The sequence below is a fragment of the Chrysemys picta genome, chromosome 5 (genome assembly GCF_011386835.1).
Source record: "Chrysemys picta bellii isolate R12L10 chromosome 5, ASM1138683v2, whole genome shotgun sequence".
NCBI classification, from domain to species: Eukaryota; Metazoa; Chordata; order Testudines; family Emydidae; genus Chrysemys; species Chrysemys picta.
The window spans coordinates 92,652,052-92,669,309 of record NC_088795.1 but is presented as its reverse complement, the minus strand read 5'-3'; the positions used below and the strand labels follow the sequence as shown (position 1 = coordinate 92,669,309).

The 17,258-nt window shown below is 43.1% G+C and overlaps 1 protein-coding gene across 1 annotated transcript in view; it reads right to left on the bottom strand.

Annotated features, from left to right (window-relative positions):
- Positions 1-706: 706 nt before the first annotated feature.
- The window catches only part of SCFD2 (sec1 family domain containing 2), a 305,085-nt gene continuing 288,533 nt past the window's right edge, over positions 707-17,258 (bottom strand). The window contains exons 8-9 of the mRNA XM_005299175.4: positions 9,501-9,620; positions 707-2,527 (exon numbers count right to left, since the gene is read on the bottom strand). Of these exons, the coding sequence (XP_005299232.1) occupies positions 2,435-2,527; positions 9,501-9,620 (213 nt within the window). The 3' untranslated portion in view covers positions 707-2,434. The remainder of the gene's footprint in view (positions 2,528-9,500; positions 9,621-17,258) is intronic.

Below are 17,258 nucleotides of genomic sequence, written 5' to 3'. Positions count from 1 at the left end.
CACTCACCCTGCCCCACCCACCTCCCCCAAACTAGAGGACACAGCCCCCACCCTCCTTTCCAAAACACATCCCCAAAGGCCCAAGGTCTGCCTTGTTGCCCTTGAACAGCAGCCAATCATCTTTGTCTCCTTTCAGCCTCTGACTGCCTGACTGCTCTCACTGTTGCTGAAGTACAATGCTCTAGCCTGCTGTTGCATTCCACCATGGCAAACTGGCTATGAAAGTTCCCCCAAGGTGGGCATAGAAGATTAGGCATCCCCCCTATACAGGGATCTGTGGAACCACAAGAGCTGTGGGAACCTCCAACACCAAAGTCTATTTAGGCCCCAACCCTCACTGGTTTGCCCTGCCCAATAACTCATGCAGCATGTCCTCAGATTACCAAGTCAGGGGTCTGAGAGTGTTCAGCTAAGGGGGGTGGGGAGAGGAAGGAGACAGAAACTGTCACGGCTGCAACAGCTTCTTAGGACTGGTAACCACTTCCCTGTGCCAGGAGCTCCTGTCTAGAATCCCTTGGGGTGGCTGAAAGACAGGGGAAGGGCCATACGATGTGGAGGAATTGACGGCCACACAGAAGAATGGACACATAACCAAGTTCCCCTTTCTGGTTATGCTGCCTGTGTTTATGGGGTGGGGGAAGAGCAACAGAATGTATCTAATAAATGAGGGGTTGGTGTGTATGAAAAAGCCAGGAAGATGAGCAGATTCTGTAATGTTTGCTTTATTGTTAAGTAATTTCCAAAACATCTATATTCTGATAATGTAAACAGTGCAGACGAAGAAGAAATGATGTAACCACAGAGACAGGCTGTTTGCTGTCATTCTTCTAACTTGCTCAGTCAAAAAGACTTCATAAGCTTTTAGCATTGCATGTGGTTTGATGTTACTTTCCCATCAAGTACAGTGGAACGTAACGTTCTATATTCATCGTCTAAATCTGTTTTCATAAAGGCAACTTTGTCCATGCTTCAGTCTAACCTTTATAATCAGGCTTTTGTTCCTTCTGGCCACCGAAGTGCACCATTAAAACAAAATGAAGAGTTTTCAGAAAAAAGGTTACATTTAACAGAACTTAAACTAGCTAGTGAGCAAAGGTTAAAGAATTAGTTTCTATTTAACCTAGTCTCTGGGGATAATAAAGAATGCTAAAATAGGGGAACTTCGCTGTATATAGAAAGACGGCCTAAAAATGTGCCCCTTTAAAATGTAACAGTAAATGATCTCCCAGCATAGAATGTAGTCGTAGCATCCCTGGGATGAACAAACTGAGACAATACGCTGCATCTTTGTGGCACCATTATTTTATGCTGCATTTTTATTAACCTCAGTGCTGAATACAGTTGGAATCCTCAACCACTTATGTTTTTCTTCTCTAAAGATTAAAGCAAAATTAAAAAAAGAAAAGTTACATAACACAGACAGCTTGTCTCGTTAAAGGCTGTTGCCTAATCATAAATTAAAATCAAAAGCTCTTCCTACCCTTGTTATTCAGAAATACAACTTTAAACGAGCATTCTACTTTTGGAACCCCTAATGTTTTTGCAAATGGGAATATGTTATTTATTTGATGTGCCTGAGAGAAGCATTCCTCTAGGATTAATAAAGTGAAACATCTAATCATCTTAGCCCACATGTTTTCCTGTGCAAAATCATGCAGAGGAGAATGTCATCAAAGAAAGTGACTTTTCTCATGAGACTATGACTGAGGCAAACAAGAGAGGAAACCAGGGACCTGTGAGAAAGCCAGTATATGGCTCACCAGTTTGATTATGGTGGGATTCTCCATCCATGTTTCCCTCCACCTCTACCCTATCAGCAATAAAGCCATCAGTGGACTTGTAGCTATCCTACTACCGACAACTCAGTTCACTGCTGTGCTTCATAGCCTCTCCCTGGGGTTAGGGCCACAGACTGCGCAGAAGGAGTTAAACACGTAACTAAGGCACATGTGTTTTGCAGGGGAACAAAACAGGGCAGGGCTAGGTTTTGCTACCTTTACTCCCACTTTACACTACAAGGAATCCCATTTTGGGACTACTTCCAGTGGAAAGTACTACTCCATGAAGATAAGGTGGCAGAATCTAGCCCTTTGCAGCTGTTCCAGAATTACCCCCTTTCTGGGGAATTACTACAGACAGCCATCTTCTCTGGCAATGCGGTAGTGAGGGCCCATGTTAGCAATATCATTCAGCAGGGAGGAGCCGAGTGTCAGCCTGACGTCACTGAACAAATGAATGATTTTTAAGTGCTCCCACAATCCATTCAAGTCCCCTTGCAGCCAGCTATCAAATCACTCGACTCAGTTTTCAATTACAACCACAATTAGTTTTTAGACAAATTCATTTTTGGAAGAATATCGGAAAGGATGACAGGCAAGAGGGTGGTATTTCCAGTGAAGGCAAATCACTTATCTTCTCCGCAGATCTGCACTCTTCAGATGCCTATGTCTGGTTGTAGATGGTCTGTTGCAAACAACAACTCAGGAATGTTAAGTGGTGTCAGGAGCATTGAGGAGAGCACAATTACCTGAAGACAGAAATAAAAAAATGCAATTCAGGAGACTAATCTTGTCTGCAATCAGAACAAGATCTCTAAACGTGTACTGTTCATTTACAGAACAGCAGAGGAATCATTGATGTCTTATGCTCACTGTGAGGTGGCAATACAGCTTGTCCAATGCTACCACCTGCTCAGCTAATCATTATAGCTGAACCCACCAGTGGGAGAACAGTGATTACTATCCCACTCCTAATGCATTTGTAGTGTGATTCATTCACCCCACACAGTTCCACTACTAGGGTAGCACAGTGATTTGTTATGACTCCCACTGTGTTACTTGTGAAAAATGAGTTGCTCAACCAGCAGTTTCCCTGGCCACAGCACTGAATTTTGTCAACAAGTGACTCAAAATTGCAGCTGTTTCTTCTTTGTTTACGCTGAGGTGAAAATTACAGAACGCATTGTCTGCCTGCTGTGGCTAGTCAATGAAATACAGTCAACTGTCAGAAACTTGCCACTTGAGACCAGGAGCCTGGTGTTCCAGCCAGCAGGATCACGGTTCAAGCACAGACACAGTTTGGATTATCTTTGTTACTCTTTTCATAAGAAGAAAATATGTCCCTAGTGAAAGGCAGCATCACCCATTACTAGAGCTGGTCAAAACAGGGCTTTGGAGCTGTGCTCCGGCTCCGCTCCAGCTGCAGACAAAAACCTGCAGCTCCACTGCTCCAGAGCTGCTCCGCGCTCCAGCTCCGGGCTCCGCTCCAAAGCCCTGGTTTTGATCAAATCTTTTTTCCATTGAAAAATACTGTTTTGTCAAAACCAAAAGTGTTCTGCAGAAATGTCTTGGTTCTGACACAATATTCATTGGGAAGGTTTCTCAGGTCAAAGAGGGAATTTCTAGTAAGGGACAGAGGTGTGGGCAACCCAGATTGAAGCCTGTTTTCTGCCTGATTCAGAGCAGGGACTTCAACCTGAATCCTCCCAAATCTCAGACAAACACCCGAACCACCAAGCTTTAGAGTCATCCTCTCTCTCTCTGGCTCAATGAATATTTAATTCTTTACACAGATCAATGCCAACATCCAGCATTGGAACACTTCAAAAACTAATATTTTTCACAGAGCAGAATTGTTGTTTTCATCCTTCAAGCAGCAGACCATTATAGATGGATTTTTGTACACAATATATATTTATATATGTTTTTTCTCCCCTGAGTCCCTAACTAGATTTTATTAGCTACTAAATTCTCAGTCCTGCAGCTCTAATGGAGTGTCGGGCTTTCCTACCATTAGAGCCAACTACTGAGTATAACAAGCACTACTCACAGCAGTGTTTGTAAGATCAGGCCTACAGATTAAGAACAGGACAAATTGGAGGAGCATTGTACCAGACTTAAAAATGAATTTGCTTTCTCAATGTAAGATTAAGGGTATCTAATTTAGAAAAATCCAAAATGAGGAGGCATAAATTATGGCAACTGTAATTTAAATGCCAACAACATTGAGTGTACATGTACCTATTTTCTTTTAGTAACTGATCAAATTGTGCACACTCTTCATCTGAGGTAAAAATCAACACGCATGAATATGTTGTTATCTGAATATTCAAACATTGCAGGTGATTTAAAAAAAAGATATTAAATACCAAATACCCCAGATCTCAGTAGTACTACACTTAAGCCTCCCCGTTCCACATTCTTTTCTTTTCTTTCATCCTCTCTTTAAATAATGAAAAGAATCTGGAGTTAAATTACTATACTTTCTTTTGTGCTAACAACCTCGTGTGCTTTCCCACACAAACTACAGCGAAATGACACAGATTATCTCTTCTATTTCCCATTGCTTAAGACCATCTCTGTAATTTGCTGGTGACAAAGACTGCACTTTCCTATTTATGTTGTGGAGGAATCAGAGTACAGTACAGTCTGTGCACTCCTCTTCCTATGTACTCAGCTTAATTCTAAGAAATATGAGGTGACATATTACTAATGTTTTGTGTCTATGAATCTACAGGCCAAACCACCACCACTCACAGCTAAAAGCAATTTCATCTTCATAGTATTATCACTAAACTAACAGGGTAGATGTGCAATTGATAAAATGAGTCCACACAAACAAATGAGTGATGATTGTAACTTATTCTGATGTTAAGACACAGTCTTGCTGTCTCCCATCCATGCACATGGATATCAATAGTGGTTTCAGATGTGGATGGAGGAGAGCATATGGCCCTCTGTTTCTATGGAAAGCAGATGATCCAATCTTTTGTACAATTGCCCATAAATGTCCAAGCAAGTCTCTTTAGGAGGATAAATTTCCTTTGCAGATCCTCACCCATCTTAACATTTGTGTCCTTGTCTGTGACACTTTAATTGAGGGCTACATTTTGTCATGACAGCCACCATAGAGTGGCCAGAGGGTCACTCCATGATCCACTACACTGTAATGAGTAGCACCAGGGTAAACAAAGAGAAGGTGAGGAGAAGGTTTGTGTAAAAAAGAAGGAATTGTGAAACAGAAACTAATTTGGGAAATTAATCATCCCACAATGCAAATATCCCATGAGATGGTAGCTGGTAATCTTGGATATCACCAGATATCTGGCTCGCAAGGAGGCACAGGAGGCTGAATGCACATGCTGTGAAGTTTCAGACTACACGGCTCAGACAATATGATGCAAGCAGCAATACTAATGACAATGCAGTAACACTGGGCAACACTGGTAATCCCCTGAGCAAAACTTCCTTTGACTTCAGTGGGGCCAGGATTTCACCCAATATTTCAGAGCAGCTAAAGAACACAAACCAATCACACCCAAATGATAATCATGGTTGCCAGGGGTGATAATTACACTTCATAAATAACCATGCTCTTCTATAGCATTTGATATAAGGCATGTTTGAGACCTCACAGAAATAATCTGGGCCAGCAGAAGTAAATTATTGAAACTGAATCTGTATAAACTGGGCATGTCTTTATATTTCTGTTCTCATCTGTGTCATTGTTGCATCAGCATACAGTGGGAATACAGTAAACAAGGTGCAGGACACATGGATTGTCACATGTCACCACGCTCTGCTGTAGAGCAGATCTCTGGAGTCTGTGTGCATGTGAACACGAACCAATATTGGTACGTGTTCAAACATTGGTGGAAGTTAGTGATGTGACACAGGGAAGGGATTAAAACATCCACTTTTTCCTCTTTCCTCCTATTTAGTGTCTTATTTTTTTTAAAGTCATTCTCCTCTCTTGCTAGTTCAGTTGTTTCTGCCTCTTCCCAAGTTAGATGCCTCTAGGGGTACCAATTCATTACACCTATGAGGTGGTATCTGCGAAGAAGCAGTAGGCAGAGCTATTCAGCTTCATCTGAAAACAAATGATGCCTGAAACACACTGTTCTCTTTTGTGTCTCACAATGAGAAGAGATGAACCAAATGTCCCCTATCCACACTAAAATATATATTTGCTTATGTGGATAAAAACATATGTTTCCAATCTCCAGACTTAATTCTCATTTGCCTAAACTCCAAACAACTGCTGACGCAATTGGTAGGGAAACTGATCTGCTGACAGGTTTTCTGTTGTTGTTTTATAAATTTCTTTACTTTCACATCTACAGTGCAACTCCAGTTTAAAAGAAGTGCCAATAATTAGTGCAAATGTCAGTGTTTTGTTTAAGTGCAACGGAACAGGGAGGCCAATGTTTTCATCTTGCCCTGATGTCTGAAACTGATCGCCTGAACATCACAAAAACAGCTCTGTTAAACACTGGCTTGTGGTAGATGAATGCCTGGCTCTTTGAAAAGAGAATAATCCCAAACAGGTGGCACATATTCACAGCTGAACTCTAGAAATCCAGGTAAATCCAACTAACTCAGACACTTTTATATGTGAGACTCGAACAACCAATTCTTTTCTTCCTTTTACCCCCCTCAGGACTCTCCCCTAAAGCCCTTTAGCCCCTAATGTAACAATTTCATACAAAGGCAAGGGGCAGTAAAAGCTGCGTCAACTCTAAATTCTTTGGGACTCTGCCTCAAAGGGTGACCTGCCACCAGGGTCAACCAAAGCAAAGCAGCACCAGATTCCATGTCACCATTGTCAAACCTCAATCCCTTTTAGAAAGTTAGCCAAAAGAATTCCTGCATAGTTTTACACCATCTCCCTCATTAACTCCGTGCTTATCTTTCAAGCTATATTAAAACATTTAGAGTCTGGATTAACTTGTCCATCAGTACATCACAATTCAGTCCCTGTTCTGGATAGCAAAGAATTTGACTCACTGTGTTAAGGAGATAAGTGAGAAGCTAATTGGAGAGAAACATGTTATCAGATGAAAAAGTGCTCTTGGAAAGGGCATTTTATCTTATAAAAATATTGAGTTCTCAACTCAAAGATGCTGTTAAAGTGCAGAAAACATGCTATCAATCAGAGGCTGCTCTGCCTTGGTTGGCTCCATTTTGCTACAGACTTTTCATTAGTTAGAGCTGTATTCGCAGGAATTAAAACAAGAGAGTTTACATTCAGCCTTTGGAACAAGACATGTTTAATGACACAGGCAGCTGGTTATGAAGTGTTTCTTTGCATCTCTCTTGCAGCTATAAAGATCACCTTCTGTGCCTGCTCCACCCAGGAGAAATCCAGCTGCTCCCATACACCTTCCTCCAAATTAACAATTATCAATATCTTAGACCTGCCAGAAGTAACCCTTGCCCTCCCCACTCCATTGGAAGGACAGTGAATGCAGCCAGGAACTGCTGCCAGAGAATGAACAGGGCAGGGACCAGTCAGATGGACTTTTTGTCCCCGCTCCCAAGAAACCCCACCACACAGAGCTACCCCCCCTCTCAGAGGCAGACAGTGTGCCCTGGAGCAGCAGCCCTTCAAGTGTTTGCCAATAATATTCTCTTCCCCTTAACTGACTGAGCCCAAAGTTATTTTGGAGGTTGGGCAGGGTCAATGAATGGCACCTTAGTGCCAGGGGCATGTGGACAGAAGAGAAGGGATGGGACAGGGGAGGAGGTTGGTTTGGAGAGACAAACCTGGAGGGAATGTAAGTACTATTTGACAGGTTGCCTGTGTGGTTGTTTATAAACTTTGTCTGTCTTGTTTATTCAGCTGTAAACTCTTTGAGATGGGCATCTTTTACTCTGAGGGATAGGATGGCAGCCAGGTTGTCAACTTGAGCATAGCACACTGAACTGTAGGTGGGAGGGGGGACATTTTAACCTAGGAGGTTGGAGCAAACTCTTACAGAAAACGTCCAGGGATCTGAGGTCCATACAAGCAGCTAGGATCTTGATTTTTAAGGTCTCATCCTGACTCTCATTCAGTAACAGAAAATAAATAATTTATCCAGTACAGAAGGATGAAAGGCTAAGACAGCCCTGCAAGAATTTAACCCTGTTGCTCTAGGGAGTCACAGTAACTCAGACCTGACTGTGAGAAGGTGGCCCTGCTTGGGGCACCCTCCCGCGGCAGGTCATGGCATGACAAGTGTGTCTGCCTCAGTTTTCCATGAGAATGCACCCAGATTAAGGCATGTTGTCTCTCTCAGCAACAAACTCAAACCCCTTTATTCACATAAAGTGCCACAGTCCCCTCGTCGTAGAGATAGTTGTTCTCAAAACCTCAAAGTAAAACAAGGTTACAATACAGCAGCTCTTCAATCCCTGGGTCACCGCTCCCAGGTCACCCACCAGAGAGTCATTAACCACTCTGCCCCAGTCCTTTTAGCCCATTACAGGGCGCTCCATTCTCCAGATCTTCTACCCGATAGTTCCTAGACCCGCTTCTCTACCACGAGTTTTCTCCTGTAGCCCTAAGTCAGGTCTACCACAACAGAATTCTGCTCAGTGTTCCATTCAGCCAGGCGTCCCTGCCTGACAGTCCTACCTCTGCTCAGGGCATGTCCCTCCAGGACCAACCCCTTGTTCTGGGATCAGCTTCCTGCAGCCTCCCAGGCTCACTGTTAGAGGACTTCCCACAGTGTTCCATTCAGCCAGACTCTGCCTATGAGTCCTGCCTAGGGTGACCAGATGTCCCGATTTTATAGCAACAGGCCTGATATTCAGGGTTTTTTCTTATATAGGTGCCTATTACCCTCCACACTCTGTCCCGATTTTTCATACTTGCTGTCTGGGCACCCTAGTCCTGCCCCTGCTCCTGGGATCTACACTCCAGGATCAATGCTCTCCTTTTGGGCTTACTTTCCCCTTCCCTTCTTCCTAGGGGCTTCTGCACAAGTTCTCCTCTAACTCATCAGGGGTTCCCCAGCTTTGGCCAGTCCTCACCAACAACCTTTTGCTCTACCTCATGGCTCTCTGTAACAGCTCGCTGCTGTTGCTGCCACCCCTATCAGGAACTCTCCTTTCCTCCTCAGGCAGCTCTCATCTGCTCTTCTCTGCCTGTCTCCGACAGCTCTGCCTCACTAAGTCTCTCTCCCATAGGGCCCAGGTGCTCTCTTTTAAGCCCAGTTAGGAGGCAGCTGAGCAGTCACAGGTGCACTGGCCTTTTCCCTTTTAAAGGGCCACCATCACCCTGTGACATTGACACATAAGTCTCTAACACCATCCCCTTTCCACCTCGGAGGCCCCTAATCCGAGCCATTTCCTTTCTGGCTGAGGAGAACTGAACATTTTGGACAGTCATTTCTGTTCCGCTTAGTGGCATCGCTGCTTGCAGTTCAATTTACGTATGCAGATTCCCAAGCAAATGCTCATTCACAGAAAACTGCATGTGCAAATTCTGAGGTTCTATGGAATGATCTGGGCCTCACTGAATCTACTGCACACAACAAACTTTAAATAACTTGCATCTGAAAGCTGCTTGCCTGCAGATGTTTCACAACAGAGACCTGACACCATTATTAGCCTTATTTATATGTTATGGTACATGTTCAATACCAGGGCAGTATTCAGCACTATAAAAAGCATTTTCTTTGCTACTCTTAATTTGTCCTGGCTCAGACAGAAATCACAGTACTTAAGGTTTCGTACCTGGATACCGGGTTTGTGTGCTGATATTAGGTCCCTCACCATTCTGACCTCAGAGACTGTCACTCCACCAACCATATAGAAGATCAGGAGAGGATGATCACTGGGGTGAGGACGACTCACCTATAAAACAATAGAAAGCATTATTTACATTGCTTCAATTTATTCTGAAACACAAGTACTCTTGACTACAAAGCCACATGGGGCATACGATCCATAACATAATGCAATGGCTATTTATGACTGGTCAAGACAGAGTATTGAAGGATTAAGAGGAAACTCAGAAATGATTTTTTAAAATGCTGGTTTCTATGGAAGTTGGATAGAAAATTAAAGAGATGCTGGCAGGTTAAAAATCATTGGAATGATATTCAGGTGTGGCATATTCACAGGTCCCATTGAGGTCAAAGGGAGTTGTGCTCAGCAGATCTGAGAATCAGGCCAATGATTTTCAATGAATTAAGTGTGTTTACATATATTACCATATACAGGAAAAGCATTGTTATCCAGCATATTGGGGGAATGGGGGTTCTGGTTAGTCAAAAATTCGAGTTCACTAAAGAGTTATACTTATCAATGGAGAGAGGGAGTTTGGGTGTGGGAAGGGGCTTAAGGCTGGGGCTTGGGGCGCGGGAGGGGGTGTGGGCTCTGGGAGGGAGTTTGGGTGTGGGAGGGGACTCGGGGCAGGGGGTTGGGACATGGGAGGGGTTTTGGGGTGCCAGATCTGGGAGACGCTCACCTCGGGCAGCTCCCCGCAAGCGGCAACATGTCCTTGCTGCTCCTAGGTAGAGGCGCGGCCAGGCAGCTCTGCGCACTGCCTCTGTCCGCAGGCGCTGCCCCCACAGCTCCCATTGGCTGCGGTTCTAGGCCAATGGGAGCTGCAGAGCCAGTGGTCGGGGTGGGGCGGGGGCAGTGCACAGAGCCCCCGTGGCCTTTCCTCCGCCTAGGAGAAGCAGGGACATGTCACCACTTGCTGGGAGCTGCCTGAGGTGAGCACTGCCTGGATCAGAAATCAGAGATATCAGAAATGCCATTTTATAGAGCTTTCTAGTTGGCAAACATAAGAACGGCCATAGTGGGTCAGACCAAAGATCCATCTAGCCCAGTATCCTGTGTTCCGACAGTGGCCAATGCCAGGTGCCCCAGAGGGAATGAACAGGTAATCATCTAGTGATTCATTTCCTGTCACTCATTCCCAGCTTCTCACAAACAGAGGCTAGGGACACCATCCCTGCCCATCCTGGCTAATAGCCATTGATGGACCTATCTTCCATGAATTTATCTAGTTCTTTTTTGAGCTCTGTTATAGTCTTGGCCTTCACAACATCCTCTGGAAAAGAGTTCCCGAGGCTGACTGTGTGTTGTGTGAAGAAATACTTCCTTTTGTTTGTTTTAAACTTGCTGCCTATTAATTTCATTTGGTGACCCCTAGTTCTTGTGTTATGAGAAGGAGTAAATAACACTTCCTTATTTACTTTCTCCACACCAGTCATGATTTTATAGACCTCGAGCATATCCCCCCTTCGTCGTCTCTTTTCCAAGCTGAAAAGTCTCAGTTTTATTAATCTCTCCTCCTACAGAAGCCATTCCATACCTCTAATAATTTCTGTTGCCCTTTTCTGAACCTTTTCCAATAACCAATATAAAGTGCCAGATAACACAGCTTTTACTATTTGTGAAATCTGAATTACAAACGTCTAATGTGCTTTGTAGACTAACTACTCTTTGCAATTCATCCAACGTAACTAGATTAGTCAGGTCTACTTTAATTTCAAATCAGTCTCTAGACAGTTTCATGTTGGTGCTCTCCTGCAGTAGAACAATGCTGCAATGTTTGGGTTGCAACCTCTGTATGGGATGTTTAAGACCAAACAAAATACTGTTTTCATTTAAAAAAATAAATAAATAAAACAATGCAAATATTCATCGTCATTTTCATTGTTTTCATTTAACAAATTCTACTGGCTCAATTAACTTGCTTATTTTGCTGTTTTCTAGAGTTATGTATTGATAGGACAGTTCCATTGATATTGTCCTGGGTCAGACTCACCAGATCCTTTGGACCAGCGGCGACTCCAGGCACCAGTGTACCAAGCATGTGCCTGGGGCGGCAAGCCGCGGAGGGGCGGCCTGCCGTTCGCTCCAAGGGTGGCAGTCAAGGGCGGCATGCCTGTGGGAGGTCCGCCGGTCCCGCGGCTTCGGCAACAATTCGGAGGCGGGACCGGCGGACCTCCCGCAGGCATCCCACCGAATCCGCGGGACCGGTGGACTGCCCGCAGGCATGCCGCCGAAGGCTGCCTGACTGCCGTGCTTGGGGAAGCAAAAAAGCGAGAGCCACCCCTGCTTTGGACATGATGCCAGTGGAACCATCACAATCCCTCTTGTTATAACACCACATCCCTATGCATGAGGCTCAAAACGTTTGGCTCTGAGGATTGAGAACAGCTTAATTGGTTCTTTTCGTTATTGTTTTTGCCAGCATCATTCTATAAAATGAAAGTAGCAATCTATGTTTGGGTGGAGCATGGTTCCATTTCCTTTTACCACCCACGGCATCTCTCTTTGATCCTGGTGGCTCCAGCTCCCTGGAGTACAGCTCCTCCTCTGTTCTTTATTGTGCCTGTCCTATATTTAGTCCTTGGGCAGTTTCTTGGCCAGCAGTCCAATTCATGATTTCCCTTCTGGAGCTGACTGGCAGTCTTTGGAAGAGGAGGTTCCCTCTGTGGCTTTTCCCTTCGAAACCAGCAGGAGGTTTCCAAGCTTTCCAAGCAAACTGCCTTTGATAAAGCAGTGGTCTTGATCAAGTGCTGCTACCAGGTGCAGAGCTCTTGGGCTGGCTCTTCAGGAGTTTAAAATTAGGGCAGATAATTTACATACAGCCAGTGCCTGAACACTGTGTGTATGTATGTTGTTTGCAATCCTAGCCTTCCCTCATTCATCTTTATTCTGCTGGCAGCAGGGACAAGTATGGTTATCACATAGTCCTGCATACCCCCAATTCAAGAACTGCATGCAGCTCCTTTCCAATGAAATCCACAAACCACCATTAAGTCAATATAACTCATTTTCAACCTGTACACAGGCTTTCCCTAATTTCCCAATGCTGAACAATGGCTGCATAAAATGTATTGTTATCTTAATTAAAATACCAAATCCATTCTTATTACAAATACTGTGAGGAGTTCAAGTAAGGTCTAAACAGTCCAGTAAAAAGTAGGCCAGGTAGGATTATAAAATAGCTTAGGTGCTGGAGTATTACAGGGAGTTTACAGCAAACTGCATGGGCAACTGCCACAACACTGAAGAACAAACTGTTCACAAAGATGGTAAACATGAATGTTGGCCAAAATGCTTGTGCTAGGGTACTCCTATGCAGTATAAGAACTATTAGCTTTAAGATGTCAGTCCAAAGGCTAGCTGTGAACAAACTGTACATGGCTGCTTCCCAATTCCTAGTGTTATTTTAGTTGCCACACAGAACAAAGGTGGTGATCAAAGAGTTAGATTTGAAGAATTTAAAATTTAGATATTCACATCAGAATGTCCTCCTTAAGAACTTTATCATGGGACTAAGAAACTCATTGTAAACATGTACGTATAAATCTGGAAACTTATTATAAGGTTACCTAACGTAACCTTTCATGGATATAGAAAGGGAGAAAATATTTGATAAATCATTTCCATCCGTCAAAATAAGCCTCTATCCAAACACATGGTTCATATATAAAATGTATTATTTTTCAGAAAACTGAAATTCAAACCACAAATTCCAGAAATGCATATTAAAAAATACCAACTATTAGGCATGCAAGCTCTAAATTAAATTAAAGTTGCCATGAAAAGGGTTTGGAACCTGTAATTTTATTATGCTATGCACAAGTGTTTTGGAGGAGGACAATACTTTGGGTACAAAATATTTGGCTTGTTAAGAATGTGGGTTTCTGCCAACATATTTCCATTTGATAATACAACCACCCAAGGCTCTCTCTTTTGAAGAGGCTAGCTTCATGTGGCTAAACACAACTCTACTCTGTGTTACAGAAGAAGAATAAAAATGAACTGTAACAAAAAGCAACACACATTCTGTCATGCTTCTACAAACTATGCCTAGTTAAAATTGGAGTTTTTTTTCCTTTCCCAAAATAGCACACACTTTTCACCAGTTTGTTTCACAAGGTTTTCAAGTCCTCAAAATCTCATTTTTAATATGAATTGTCAGTGATCCCAAAATGTTTTGCAAATCACCTATAGAAATTCACTTCAAAACATCTTGATTTAGAAATTTTGCCCCCGTCTAAAAATCATTAGAAATTACCATGGCAACCGACTTTGGTAATTTAGATTGGTGGAGAGAAGACAGGAGAAGACAAGGTAGTGCACAGAAAGTCTCCTCTCAGAGGCACATGCAGAGATGCGTATTTAGTGAGATAGTGACAGAAGTGGCGAGGGACACATGCACTTTGGCTCCACCTCCAGAAGTAGCGCAGGAATACATACCAGGCCCAGGTCTTGCAAATATCATGGACAAGACGTATAACTTTACATCACAAGTTTGGGCAGATAAAGTATGAGAAGTGAGATTGACACTGCAAGCATGATGGTTATGGTTGCTGGCATTATTGATATAGCATGGCAGCAGAGAAGCCAGCCTATGTGCCACCAGGATTCTATAGTGTACCCAATACTCCTAAGATTAGTATACTATAACTACGAGGAGAATAAAATAAACATGAAAATCCCAGCATTAATGTAACCAAATCACAGGTAAAGATGCAGGGTGAATCAACTTCACTGAAGCCAGACTACATATACAAGCATATTGTAAAACTACATCAACATAGCCAAGCTATCAAATAAATCTAGTGAAGGAGGAATCTTGGAGTTTGGATACTTATCTGAACCTAGCTGGTCATGAGGACCTTTGTCCCTACAATTGCCAGTACTAGTATTTTCTCCTAGGGACTTTAGTGGTTGGTGTGCTTTCCCTTTGGTGTGTTTTGGGGATCATCAGGAAGGGCCAATGCCCCTTGACAACACTGTATGGACCACATGAAATGGGGAGGCAAAGCAGGTTCCCAACTCCAGCAGGGAGTGGCTCAGTTGACAGGTTTGTTTTTACTAATTTAGAGGTCACAAAAATGCAGCCATTTCCTCTAAGAAAAATCAGTCAAAATAACTCTTCTAACCCAGAAGGGTCAGAGCTCAGGCAACTAGGAAACTAGACCTAATATATCACTTCTGTGACCAATCACAACCAACCAACCCAGATCAAAATTGGAAAAAGTAAAATGGAAATGTGTCATAATCACTTTAAAATTAAAAAAAAAGTTTGCATTGAATTTTGTCAGAAAATTTAAGACTAAGTAAAATCGCTTGTTATCAACTTAGCAAAACATCCATCTAACAGATGATTTTCCATTAAATGAATTTTAATTATAAACATTTTATCCATATAAGCATTTCTAATAATTTATTCTTTTTTTTCTTCACTGGGCTATACAGTATTTGTCATCAGATACTCAACCAGTGTGAATCAGTGCAGCTCCATTGACTCCAATGAATTTCAGATGAGGATCTGGCCCAGTACCTTGGCTTGCACTGATAGTTATGCATCAGCTAGCATGGTGGAAGAGTTAATTTTGGATCTGGATATCTGAATAGCTGAGCCTCTGGTCAGGAAAAACAGAAGGCTGAGAGTTATCATGCATGCCCATTTTCTATTGATATAAAACATATGGGGCAGGCCCACTAAGAGATATTCTGGGATATGTGTAAGCCAAGAGCCATTTTATTGTGTCCAATTATATGGTTCTTCATACAGAATGAGCAAAATTGAAGTGCCATTAAGAACTGATTAAAGTGAAGTTATTGACCCTGATTACATATCTATCCATAAACAGCAGCTACTATACCAAACAACATTCCAAGGTAAGAAAATATCATTAATAAATGAAATAGTTTTACATAACACACCATTACTATTCAAATGAGAACAGACCTCATGCTCTGGCAGGATACAAAGTTCTTTGAATTAACTGCTGAAAAAAAAGCAACTCTCAGAGGCAATAATTTAACACCAAGACATATAAATGCAGAAAAGGTGGCTCTAGCGGTATAGGCCTCTGCTGCACTCTGCCGCAAAACAAACCTGTTATTCTGTCGATCTAATAGTCTTGGGATGCTAGGCTTTTCTTTCAGTGCAGCACAGAGGTAAGTTTTAGAGCTAAATCAAAAAAACTCACTCAGGCATCTGTGCAAAGGGGCAAATCCCTGCCCTTCTTTGTGGTGTGGAGGTACATCCTGTAGCCGAACTGGTACGGTTCTGCTGGGTGTGTGGGAGATGAGATTTGTGAGCCCAATTCCAAAGGGGATCCCCGTGGGCAGCTGTCCACAGAGGTGGCAGAGATGGGTGGGAGGATCCATCACAGCACAGATCCCCCAGACATTCCCCCCGACCATTCAGACAGGGGGCCTCTAACACCATGGAGGCTACTCCAGCCATTGTCCTTTGGTCTAGGAGAAGTCCTTCTCCCTCCTTTCCCAAAAAGATGCTCAACACCCAGCTGAGTAACTGGGCTGGACACTAGGGATAGGACCTCCCCTTGAAAGCTGTGACTCATGAGATGGAGGGAGAGAAAATATTTTTGAATATCCCTAATAGGAAAAAAAGATGCATGAGGAGCTCAATTCTGTAGCCTTCTGGGCAGAACATGAGCAGAGGTGGACAGTGATGTGGGATTGTCAATGCAATGGAGAGAAAAACCCACCCTGAATGGCTAAAAGGGAAAAGCTCCTCTGTAGGAAGTTGTGGAGTGGTTTGGTGGTTAAGAGAATGTAAAGAACTGAGCTTTTTCCATCTCACACCTGTCTTTAACCACCACACTGGGGCCACACAACCCATCAGAATAACCCACTTGCAAAGCTCTCTGGGAAGATATTCCCAAGTTCCAGGCCTTGGGAGTATAAGTTAGAATAAAGACAGCATCCATTTAATAGGGGAATCTCTCCTGCCCATGAATGAAGTAGGGACGTAGCTGAGCACTCTTGTATAAAGCAATTGATATAAATGAAATGTGTCCTCTTTACATCACCATTTGGTTTGGAGTACCACTAGAGAAGGAGAAATCTTGGACACAGAGGAGCCCTTCCCTATCTCCTTGGCTGAACTCCAGAACAGACATGTCAGCCAGAGACACAACTATTGGGTGAGTGGCATCTTTAATCTTCTCTGATTGAACAAATATTCAGCCAGGCAAGGGGATACACTGAGCGTGGTAATATGTAGTTGGGTCCTTCCCTGGCTGACTACTGTTGAGTCATCCAGCATGCTCGGCATGTTCCCAGATATTATGTTCCTAATGAACGCAATTGAGAAAGCAAGGTCACACATTCCTCTATGGAAAGTAACTGTCCTAGGCAGATGTGAACTGAATGAAGAACTAGTCCCTTTGAGCGTGGCTGTAGAGTCCAGGAGGGTGGTGTATTCTACTGGACATGGGCTAGGAGAGGCTGCTTTTGGCTGGACTCTTAACACATAACAACTCACCAAATGTAACTTTAATGATCAAACTCCACTTGTTTAATTTGTTTGAGTTGTCACACATTTAAGGGACAACAAATTTCAGGCTGCTTGTGAAATAATCACAGAACGTGATAATCATGCAAAAAGGGGGAAATCTGTGAAACATCTCCTATGTGATGAATACAGATCACTGGCGGCTCAGAATCTCTCACATTGTAATGCAGCACCCAGCCACAGGT